Consider the following 12,919-nt stretch of genomic DNA (forward strand, 5'->3'; position numbering starts at 1 on the left):
CTAGTTGCCTTTTTAATTAACCAAAAAATCGGAGGGCAACTAGGCTTCGCCCCCGCTCTTTTTTTCTCAAAATTATGAGAAAGCCATTTAGCCCCCCCCCCCCCCAAAAAAATATGCAGAATTTCGTTTTGATTATTCCTCTGCGAAGAGCCAAAATCAAAACATGCATTGATTCAAAAACGTTCAGAAATTAAATAAAAAAAACGAGTTTTTTTAGCTGAAAGTAAGGAGCGACATTAAAACTTAAAACGCACAGAAAATGCTTCGTATATGAAAGAGGCTGCTTCCTCATCAACGCCCCGCTCTTTACGCTAAAGTTTTTTACTGTTTTAAAAAGAAGAATTGAGAGAAAGAGTCAAACTTTAGCGTAAAGAGCGGGGCGTTGATGAGGAAGCAGCCTCTTTCATATACGAAGTAAATTCTGTGCGTTTTAAGTTTTAATGTCGCTCCTTACTTTCAGCTAAAAAAACTCGTTTTTTTTATTTAATCAAAATAAGAGTCACAAGTTGAGCAATTCTCAAATGACTGAAAAGCATGGAAGAAAAGATTTTAAAAAAATATTCGTAATAACCAATACCTTATGTAAAAAATGGGAAAACTTCATAACTCACAGTCCTTCCCCTCGGGGACTGTTGGGGATTAAGCCCCCCTCAAAGACATAGTCGTTAGATTTTTCGACTATGCTGAACAAAATGGCTATCTCAAATTTTGATCCGGTGACTTTGGGGAAAAATGTGGGAGGGAGCCTAGTTGCCCTTTATTTTTTTGCTCACTTAAAAAGGATACCAGAACTTTTGATTTCAATTCGAATGAGTACTTTCACGACATTCTAGGACCACTAGGTCGATACGATCACCCCTGGGAACAGAAAAAAACAAGCATCCGTGGTCTTCCTTCTGGCAAAAAATACAAAAAACACATTTTTGCAAATAGGATATAATGATGTAATTTTCATTAAGATTCTATGACTTTTAGGGGGTGTTTCCACCTTTTTTTCGAAAACAAGGCAAATTTTCTCAGGCGTGTAACTTTTGATGGTTAAGTATAGACTTGATGAAAGTTATATATTTAAAACCAACATAAAAATCTGATTCTTTTGATGAATTTTTTAATATCAAAATTCTATTTTTTTAGAGCTCCGGTTACTATTGTGCCGGGTCACTCCTTGCTCACAGTTCGTTACCACGAACTGTTTGGTATGAGAGGGCTCTAATCTTGATCGTAAAAGCTCCTTTTTCATCATGATCAAGAGAAAAAAAAATTAATATCGCTCCTGTGCCGAGAATGATGATAGTAAGTTTTTTTTCTAAATGAATTAATTTTTTGAAACCTGGCGAACTTTACATTTGGCCATGGATATGATGTGTTTCTAAATGATTGATAATGGGTTTGTTATGCCCAAGTCTTCGAGAAAGAAATATGCACCATCGAAATTTAAAAGGATACTTACCCTAATGAATTATTTGACCCTTACCCAATCCCTGTTGAGCCAGCTATGTTCCACTCTCTTTTACATGTGCCATCATGTTGCTTGATATCATGTATTGAATTTTTTTTTATCTGATTCCTGAACACCCATTTTAAGTACATGCGTATAGACAGTGCCTTATGCTGCTTCATAATTAAGAAGCCACAACTCATATCCACATTAGGTACTGGTGGTACTTTTTTTTGAACAGCCTTATGCCCTTTTTCAGATGAAGTGAGCGTTGAGTATTGTTATTAGCTGTGTTACAACTTTAGTGTTCAAACCAAAATGAATGGCAAAAAACTTGCTATATGATTTACTAATTTTCAAGCTGACGTAATGTGTCACGACTCTGGGAACTGTCATCTTGAAACACTGTTATAATTGCTGTTAATAGTTATAACACTTATTATCCGAGACAATTTTTTGTCATCCCAAAAGAGAATCTACGGCTTTTCCTTCTTTTGTGCTTTTTCGCACACTGAATTTTTCAACACTGTTGGGTCTTCTTATTTATAACTTTTCCTCCGTTTTACTGCTCAAAGGATGATAAATATTGTGACTTTATCCTTCAGAGAAGGGAGGTAATCAAAATTTTGAGAGGGGAGTAACTTAGGAGACTTCCCAAAAATATGTCAATTATACGGATCATAAAAGAAATTATAAGACAAATCGTGAGAAATTTCAAGATTCCAGGGAGGAGAAGATCGTAGTCGTATATTCTTGACATGGTCTCCTCGCCACGAATAGAATTTCTTTCTTCAAAAAAACAAACTGTAAGCTTAAACTAAGTTTTAAATTGAAATATATTAGAATCAATATATATATATCTATATATATAAAAATAAGTTGTCTGTGTGTGTGTGTGTCTGTCGAGTGACGTCATGTTTGTGTGTCGACTGACGTCATGTTTTCGACTGACGAACTTACAGACCGGGACATCGGGACACAAATGACGACCGGGACAATCAAAGAGAAAGCGACCGGGACACAAGAAATGTTCGACTAGCAATCACCATCAACAAAGCACCGGGACACAAATGACGACCGGGACACAGGGAATATCAATGACGACCAGGACACTCAAAGAGAAATTACAGACCGGGACACCAGATCACAAATGACGATCGAGACAAAAATGACGACCGGGACACCGGGACACAGGGAAACAACAACAACGGGGACGCCGGGGGGTACAGGGGGATATATAAATGACGACGGGGACATAGGGAATGTTCGATTAGCAATCACCATCAACAAAGCTCAAGGGCAATAATTAGAATAATGAGGTATAGATCTGAATACAGGTTGTTTTTCCCATGGACAATTATATGTTGCATGTTCAAGAGTCGGTAAACCTGACAATCTATTTATATGCACAGACAATGGGACAGCCAAGAATGTTGTATATTCGCAAGTTTTACGTAGTTAAAATATATATATATATATATATATATATATATATATATATATATATATATATATATATATATATATATATATATATATATATATATGTATATATATATATATATATATATATATATATATATATATATATATATATATATATATATATATATATATATATATATATATATATATATATATATATATATATATCTTTATTCACAGGTGGGACACAGGGACACAACTACAATGGCGCGTAACGACTTACGCGGGTGGGGGGGGGGCTTGGGGGGGGCGAAGTGCCCCCACCAGCTAGGTGTTGGGGTGGCGCGAAGCGCCACCCCAAAAGCTTGTATATATATATATATATATATATATATATATATATATATATATATATATATATATATATATATATATATATATATATGTGTATATATATTAAGGCTGCAGACTCACAGAGATTCTGAAAAACGATTTAATGATGATAAATTTTGAAAACTTAAGCTGATTCGTCATAAAAAGAAACCTTTGAACATTAAAATGCTTGAAACTTTAAGATTCCTTAGTTCTTCGGCTGATGGAAGAAAAAAAAAAATAGTTGAATATTTTGTAATAGCTTTGACAAAAATTACGTGAGATAGTAGGAAGTTTGCTTTTCAGTTGCCGAGTTTTTCAGTAAAAAAAAAAAAATATGTTCACTTTGATACTTTCCTGTTGTGAAATTGAAAATCTGAGCAGCGTAGCATCCTTCAATAGATATTAACCTAACATTGCTTTTTGTCTCCCACACCTTCTGATACCAGGATATCGCTTCATTATAAATTAAATAAAAAAAACAAGTTTTTTCAACTGAAAGTAAGGAGTGACATCAAAACTTAAAACGCACAGAAATTACTTCGTATATGAAAGAGGCTGCTTCCTCATTAACGCCCCGCTCTTTACGCTAAAGTTTGACTCTTTCTCTCAATTCTTCTTTCTAAAACAGTAAAAAACTTTAGCGTAAAGAGCGGGGCGTTGATGAGGAAGCAGCCTCTTTCATATACGAAGTAATTTTCTGTGTGTTTTAAGTTTTGATGTCTCTCCTTACTTTCAGTTGAAAAAACTTGTTTTTTTTATTTAATTTCTGAACGTTTTTGAATCAATGCATGTTTTGATTTTGGCTCTCCGCAGAGGAATAATCAAAACGAAATTTGCATATTTTTTTTTGGCTCAATGGCTTTCTCATAATTTTGATCGAATGATTTTGAGAAAAAAAGAGCGGGGGACGAAGCCTAGTTGCCCCCCGATTTTTTGGTTAATTAAAAAGGCAACTAGAACTTTTAATTTTTTACGAATCTTTTTATTGGTAAAAGATTTACGTAACTTATAAATTAGCTTACGTAAAGAACTTTTGTATTCTCATGTTTTTTATTACATATATGAGGGGATTCGCCCCATCGTCAGTACCTCGCTCTTTACGCTAAAGCTTAAATTTTATCCCAATTCATTAAGAATGACCCCCTGAATCACAAAAGCCGTAGAATAAGTAGTTGAAATTACCGAAAATACATTAGCGTAAAGTGCGAGGTATTAGAAGGAGGTGAGCCCCTCATATGGGTAATAATTTCTGTTTGTTTTAAGTTTTATTGCTGTTCCTTACTTCCAGCTGAAAAGGCTTTTTCACTTTTATTTTTTAATTGTTTTTTTTTAAATAATGCTAGTAAATCCTGCTGTCCCTTCATGGAAATTTTCTTCTCCCATTACAAATTCTCGAAGGAAAGTTCCCCCAGCATATCCCCCTCTTCTCAACCCCTCCCCCAAACCAAAAAAAATCCTCCTGAAAACGCCTGTATACTTCCCAATAACCATTACTATATGTAAGCACAGGTCAAAGTTTGTAACTTGTTGCCCCTCCCACGGGGACTGTGGGGGAGTAAGTCGTCCCCAAAGACATAGTTATAAGGTTTTTTGACTACGCTGAATAAAATGGCTATCTCAGAATTTTGATCCGTTGACTTTGGGAAAATAATTAGCGTGGGAGGGGGTCTAGGTGCCCTCCAATTTTTTTGGTCACTTAAAAAGGGCACTAGAACTTTTCATTTCCGTTAGAATGAGCCCTCTTGCAACATTCTAGGACAACTGGGTCGATACGATCACCCCTGGGAAAAAAAAAACAAAACAAAAAAACAAATAAACACGCATCCGTGATCTGCCTTCTGGCAAAAAATGCTCGAAACTTCTACAGTAGGGTTCTCTGATACGCTGAATCTGATGGTGTGATTTTCGTTAAGATTCTATGACTTTTAGGGGCGTTTCCCCCTATTTTCTAAAATAACGCAAATTTTCTCAGGCTCGTAACTTTTGATGGGTAAGACTAAACTTTATGAAACTTATATATTTAAAACCAGCATTAAAATGCGATTCTTTTGATGTAGCTATTGGTATCAAAATTCCATTTTTTAGAGTTTTGGTTACTATTGAGCCGGGTCGCTCCTTACTACAGTTCGTTACCACGAACTGTTTGATTATTTGTATGCAATATTAAAGGTTTCAATGTTGCCTTTCTATATACATAATAAAAAATATAGAAGATCCAAGAATAAATTTGCTAATCCCTCTACCCCATATTATCTTTTTTTTTCAATGCTAATTCTAATGAAAGGGACTATTGAAGGGTATATGGAAGCGGGGTCGCCATTCCCATTAAGAAACTTTTTAGGGAAAAAAACTATAATGGTAAAAAGTTCTGCATGTATTAACTCTGATTGCATGTAAAGCATGGAACCGAATGTAAAATTTCCCTGGCCCTATCCTGCAATTTGTGTTATATGCTATGCCGTAGTCTCTTGTACTTTTTTTCTCCTGATCACTTTTGTATTTTAATTAAACTTGAAGACCCACAGTCAATAACTTTCCAAGAGTGTTTAGTAGTGGTGCATTTAAATTTGACTATATGGCTTGTAGGCTATAGTTTCCGACTCCTTATTTATATTAAATAAAAAAAAACAAGTTTTTTTTAACGGGAAGTAAGAAGCGACATTAACACTTAAAACGAAGAGAAATTACTTCGTATATGAAAGAGGCTGCTTCCTCATCAACGCCTCGCTCTTTACGCTAAAGTTTGACTCTTGCTCTTAATTCTACTTTTTAAAACAGTAAAAAACTTTAGCGTAAAGAGCGGGGAGTTGATGAGGAAGCAGCCCTTTCATATACGAAGTTATTTCTGTTCGTTTTAAGTTTTAATGTCGCTCCTTACTTCCCGTTAAAAAAAACTTGTTTTTTTTTATTTAATTTCTGAACGTTTTTGAATTAATGCATGTTTTGATTTTGGCTCTCCGCAGATAAATAATTAAAACAAAATTTGCATATTTATTTTTTTGGCTAATTGGCTTTCTCGTAGTTTTGATCGAGTGATTTTGAGAAAAAAGGAGCGGGGAAGGAGGCCTAGTTGCCCTCCGATTTTTTGGTTACTTAAAAAGGCAACTAGAACTTTTAATTTTTTACGAATGTTCATTAGTAAAAGATATACGTAACTTACAAATTAGCTTACGTAACGAACTTCTGTACTCTCATGTTTTTATTACGTATATGAAGGGATTCATCCCCTCTTCAGTACCTCGCTCTTTACACTAAAGCTTAAATCTTGTCCCAATTTCTTAAGAATGACCCCTGAATCACAAAAGCCGTAGAATAAATAGATGAAATTACTAAAAATGCTTTAGCGTAAAGAGCGAGGTATTAGGAGGAGGTGAGCCCATCATACACGTAATAATTTCTGTTCGTTTTAAGTTTTAATGTTTCTCCTTATTTGTTTTCCTTATCTTTTAAGCTTTATCCTTACTTTTTCATATTTATTTTTTCATTTTTTTTAAATAATGCTAGAAAATCCTGCTCTGCCTTCATGAAACTTTTCTTCCCCCATGACAAATTCCTCCAAGGAAAGTTCCACCAACATATCCCCCTCTTATCAACCCCCCTCCCCCCTCAACCTAAAAATCCCCCAGAAAACGTCTGTACTCTTCCAAATAACCATTACTAAATGTAAGCACTGGTCAAAGTTTGTAACTTTTGGCCCCTCCCACGGGGACTATCGTCCCCAAAGACATACTTATAAGGTTTTTTGACTACGCTGAATAAAATGGCTATCTCAGAATTTTAGTTTGGTGACTTTGGGAAAATGATTAGCGTGGGAGGGGGCCTAGGTGTCCTCCAATTTTTTGGTCACTTAAAAAGGGCACTAGAACTTTTTATTTCCGCTAGAATGAGCCCTCTCGCAAGATTCTCGGACCACTGGGTCGATACGATCACCCCTGGGAAAAAAAACAAATAAATACGCATCCGTGATCTGCCTTCTGGCAAAAAATACAAAATTCCACATTTTTGTAGATAGGAGCTTGAAACTTCTACAACAGGAATCGTTAAGATTCTATGACTTCTAGGAGTTGTTTTCCCCTATTTTCTAAAATAAGGCAACTTTTCTCAGGCTCGTAACTTTTGATGGGTAAGATTAAACTTGATGAAACTTATATATTTAAAATCAGCATTAAAATGCAATTCTTTTGATGTAGCTATTGGTATCAAAGTTCCATTTTTTACAGTTTTGGTTACTATTGAGCCGGGTCGCTCCTTACTATACAGTTTGTTACCACGAACTGTTTGACCATCTTTATCAGGGCAGCCATTGCGGGTCAATTACAGGAAGATTATAGGAAACGGGGAGAAAAATCGCACACGCCTGGCTGCAAAACATCATTATATTTTCAAGTCAATGGAAAAATACCATGAAACAAGCAAACAGCTGATGATGGAAAAAATGTTTCTTGTTACATAAATTCCAATATTTTAAGATAAATCTTGGCTTGGGTCCAGGGAATTTTGCATGTCGGCTTACCAAAATATTATGAGGATCAGAGGCACGAGAAAGGCATAATAGTTTATTTCCAAAAAATATATTTCTATATATTTCTTTTCAGTGAAAAGTTATTGGGACATCAAACATAAACTAACTAAGGTAAGAAGATTCTCGATAATATGTTGTTGATGTCCGACCATCTTGTGTTTCTAGCAAATCAACCTTATTTTTGTAATTTTTTTTAGTTACTGCATGTACAGCAAGCAGTGGGGAGGGTGACCATAAACCCCTCTATTGCTAAGTAATTACTGCCTCTTCGAATATTTGGATGAGACGATTTAAAATCAGAATTTTTTACAAAGCGATTGAAGCGCTTGAAAATGCTCTCCTCCGGGCTGAATATATGCAAAAAGTTTGGCAAACTTCTAGGTCTGTGTGATCGATATTCATGAAAACCCACATCATTCAAAGTAAATACCAGAGACCCCTTCACAATACTAAGTCAAAATTTTTAATTTACACTAATTAATATGTTAAACAATTTTAAGTTAGGTTTTTAAGACACAAACTTATATTTTTATTATTTTAATAAATTTCATTTTGACACAAAAAACCTTGAAGTCTTAAACCTTTCCTCTCATGTTCAAATGTCCGTCGTGGAAAATATCGGATAAGGTCAATAGTACTATCTATCTGACTTCCCAGACAACAAAATTCAAATTATTTAGAGATAATCGCACATGATTTTTTGACTGTCTTCACGGCAAATAGAAATGTATTTTTAATTGATATATTATAAAAATTTCGGCAAACTTCCAGGTCCGTGTCACCGAAGCATATGAAGATCCGTCGGATTCAAAATATTACTGTGAGCCGGGCGAAGACCGTCTTGCCAAGATTTATGGTGATGCTCAATATAGCCAACCATATTTGGAATTAGTGAAGTTTAACAGAACAGGTATGCTCTTTGACTTCTATTCATAATGACATTCAAGTCTACTTCATTAGACCCTCTGTTACATAGCTTTCAAGGCCCAAGATCTGCCTCCGTTCAAATTGCTCATTTCAGCTGTCCTTTTGAAAGTTATTCCGCATTTTGCTCTGTAATTATCATCTTCTTTTTTCTTCGTTGCAACATAAGTTTTCTATACCTTTGTAAATGACAGGGTTTCTGCTTGCTAAAATCAGGTTTCTACGTTAAATATCCTGAAGCTAAAAAGATTGGAATCATAGGAAAAGTATATGGAATTATGGCAAGACTGAAAAAAAAATCCCAATGTTACGGGAAAGCACGTGTCGAAAGGCTCCTCCACCTGCGAACCGTTGAATGAACTAATCTGAACAATATTTGCAAAAACTGAATAACATGTGATTGTGTCGAAAATACTGCATAAACACGCCACACCTATACTATATTTCAACTGAAATCAGTCAAAAATACTACTTAAACATGTTCATTGCGTATCGTAATTCCTTGACTTTCTGTTCAAGAAAGAGTAATAATACGCGCACACTGGGAAGCGCGTATATATATATATATATATATATATATATATATATATATATATATATATATATATATATATATATATATATATATATATATATATATATATATATATATATATATATATATATATATATATATATATCAGACTTGTGAGTCGGAAAATCAGACTTGTGAGCCTGAATTTTTTTTTGGGGGGGAAGGGAGTAAAATTTCGGGAAAAAAGGCTGAAAATAACGGAATTAAATTACAAATATAAAGAGTTGTAGTAATAATCGTATACACCAATATTTAGGCGCTGTTCTAAAGGTCCACAGCTTAAATACCTGATTAATTAAATTAAATTAATTAATCGGGAATTAAATGAAAAATATAAGGAGGTATAGTAACAATCGTATACATCCAGATATTTAGGTGCTGGTCAAAATGCCCACTGCTTAAATATCTGGTTAAAACACAAACTATTTTGGCTTCCATAGAACTCGGGCATTATTATAAAGAAAACCTTACCGCCTATAAAAAAAAGAAAATACAAACACCAAGTAGGGTATTTAAGCAGTTTTGGCCCTAATTTTGCTCTGGATCGTTAAATACAGTCTGGAAGAAGACATAACTTTGGTGGTAGCCCCCTCCCCCTCCTCCCCGGAATAAAAGTTGAAAATTTGGCCTTGTGGGGAAGCATCTGTTTTTACGAGTTGGGATATCGGTTTCTGACGTGTCTGTACATTTCAATGAGGATAAAAATATGTAGACAATTACAATTTGTGGCTGAATGATGCGATTTTCTTTTAGTATATAATTTATAAGTTATTTAAATTCAAATTATATAACTGTATAGTATGCAGTATATAAATTTGGTTGTCTTCAAGATAGAAGTACCAAGAAATGTTGTCTCAATCGGTGTATCCTACCTTTTATAAGTAAATAAATCTGTACAAATGCAACAAGTATGTGGAGAACCACTTGAAGAATCATTTTCACTTATAGCTAATTAAAAGAAGTGTTCGGCACGTCCTTTGGTTGACGCGATGATCGTGTATTGACGTGAATGTGCAGATTTTTTTTTTTTTTTTTTTTTTTTTTTTTTTTTTTTTTTTTTTTTTTTTTTTTTTTTACATGATTTGGTATACTGTTATTAAATTTTCTCTTATACTTTCCTCTAAGAATTAGATCCAATATATTATTCAATATTTTTAAATACATTCATGAAACCTACCAAATGTTTTAAGTTTTAAGTTTTTTTTCTTTTTTTGTACTTCAGCTTGACAGAAGATAAAGAAATAATACTTTCTGCTTGTAACAGAAGTGAAAATTCAAAGAAAAATTTATAGAAAATAAATATATATAAAAAGGCATTGTTTTTATATTTAGAAAAACGTTGGGTTCATCTGAGTTGCTCTGACCAGTTCTTGGATGACTTCCAAGATATAAATTTTTGATCTAGAAAGGAACAGCAGCCAAAGGATGCCTGTCCTCAAAAAAAAAAAAAAAAAAAAAAAAAAAAAAAAAAAAAAAAAAAAAAAAAAAAAAAAAAAAAAACCTAATTTAATATCATAAACTGTAGTTTAGAATTAGATTAATTTTTACTATTTACAGTCAGATTATGAAGTAATTACTTTTTTTGGAAAGTATTATGACTCAGATATGCGGTAATATTGTTCTTAGTATTGTTTACATTTACACTTTGTTTTTATTAGCCGTTAATTTTAAAGGCAGGTTTCACAGTATTAAGTACGTCAATGTTTGCAACAAGGGTCGCGCTGACTAAAGTGACACGGGGACGGCCCTTTCTTCATTTTAAGAATTTTTAAAGGCCACGCAAAGAATAACGCCAATCAATAGGTACATTAAAACAAGTTCTAGCAGCAGCAGAAGTTTTTTCCAGACTTTTTGGGAAATAGCATACCTCGGTTGGGGGTCTGCTACTAGGAAAATGTTAAACAGAAAAACGTCAATCTGTTTAGCAGTCTAATCGTCTAATACGATTGAGCAATACAGTAAACTAAAAAGATTAACTTAACCTTAGAAACGATTAACTTAAACCTTAAAGATTAAAAGATTAACTTAACCTTAGAAACGTCAATCGTTCCATCCTTACAGACGTCTGCTAGAGACATTAATATTTTCTAGAACCTGTTAAATAATGTCGATAGTTATTGTTATGTATTAAATAGTTTTACTAATCTTTTACAGCTCCAGTATGACTCAGTTTCATGTATGCCAAATTTAATGGGTTTGTAACAGAGTTTACTTTATAGGGTGTAAAATTTTCTCTTATAAAAACAATGATATGATCATCAAGTGAAACAAATATTATAAGAGATTTTTCTAATTAAAAAACTGTAGCACCTTAAAATAATGAAGCACCTTACGTAATATTCTGCCAAAAAATTGGTAAAACAAAGCATACCTTGTGCCTGTAGGGTAGTCTAATTAACATTGTTCGGAGTTCAAATATTTCAAATAGTGGGAATTTTTGGCCAAGTATGACAGCAAAACGAAACCTATATTTTGAAAGTCATTAACAATTATATTTGCGGTACCTTTTTTCCCTTAAAAAACTTCATACATTAGAACCAAACAAAAATAAATTTTTTCTGATTTAAATTATGACCAAAATTGGTATTTTCTTCGAAGAGGGAAAGGTCTGATGGGTAAAAACAAAAAAAAACAAGTTTTTTAAATGAAAGTTAGGAGCGGCGTTAAAACTTAAAACAAACAGAAATTACTCCATATATGAAAGGGGCTTTTCCTCCTCAACGCCCTGCTTTTTACGCTAAAGTTTGACTCTTTCTCTTAGCTCACCATTTTAAAACAGTAAAATACTTTAGCGTAAATAGCGGGGCGTTGAGGAGGAAAAGCCCCTTTCATATACGGAGTAATTTCTGTTAAATTAGAGAAATCAGCCGATCAAACAGTTCGTTACCACGAACTGTTTGATCGGCTATACCTTAATACCTTACTTAGAAGTTGTTCTGGTGAACTGCTTGTTGGAAAAGAAGAAGAAACAAGAGCTAAGAGCTCATATGGCACTTGTGACGAGGCTAGAAGAGCTAAGAGCCAAGAGATCATATGATATGAGCTCTAACAAAATTCTATGAATCAATAGATTGATTTAAAAAGGAAAATAAGAGGCTTAATGCCGGTCAGGATTTAAAATAAGAGCTCTGGGTCACGATATCCTTCTAAATATCAAAATTCATTAAGATCCGATCACCCGTAAGTTATAACGTAAGTTATAAATACCTAATTTTTTCTAATTTTTCCTCTCCCTTTAGCCCCCCAGATGGTCGAATCTGGGGAAAACGACTTTATCAAGTCAAATTGTGCAGCTCCCTGACACGCCTATCAATTTTCATCGTCCTAGCACGTCCAGAAGCACCAAACTCGCCAAATCCCTGAACCCCTCCCCCCAACTCCCCCAAAGAGAGTGAATCCAGTACGATTCTGTCAATCACGTATCAAGGACATTTGTTTATTCTATCCACCAAGCTTCATCCTGATTCCTACACTCCAAGTGTTTTTCCAAAATTTCCCCCTCCAACTCCCCCCAATGTCAAACGACCTGGTTGGGATTTGAAATTAGAGCTCTGAGACATGAATTCTTTCTAAAAATCAAATGTCATTAAGATCCGATCATCTATTCGTAAGATAAAAACACCCCAATTTTCAAGTTTTCCAAGAATCCCGGTTTCCCCCT

General features: G+C 34.2%; 1 protein-coding gene across 3 annotated transcripts in view; it reads left to right on the plus strand.

Annotated features, from left to right (window-relative positions):
• Window positions 1-12,919, plus strand: part of LOC136031516 (uncharacterized) — a 335,648-nt gene that overhangs the window by 136,017 nt on the left and 186,712 nt on the right. For all 3 annotated transcript variants that reach the window (XM_065711185.1, XM_065711186.1, XM_065711184.1), the window contains exon 4: window positions 8,532-8,670. In XM_065711185.1, the coding sequence (XP_065567257.1) occupies window positions 8,532-8,670 (139 nt within the window). The remainder of the gene's footprint in view (window positions 1-8,531; window positions 8,671-12,919) is intronic.

The sequence above is a fragment of the Artemia franciscana genome, chromosome 9 (assembly GCF_032884065.1).
Source record: "Artemia franciscana chromosome 9, ASM3288406v1, whole genome shotgun sequence".
In the NCBI taxonomy this organism is placed as follows: domain Eukaryota; kingdom Metazoa; phylum Arthropoda; class Branchiopoda; order Anostraca; family Artemiidae; genus Artemia; species Artemia franciscana.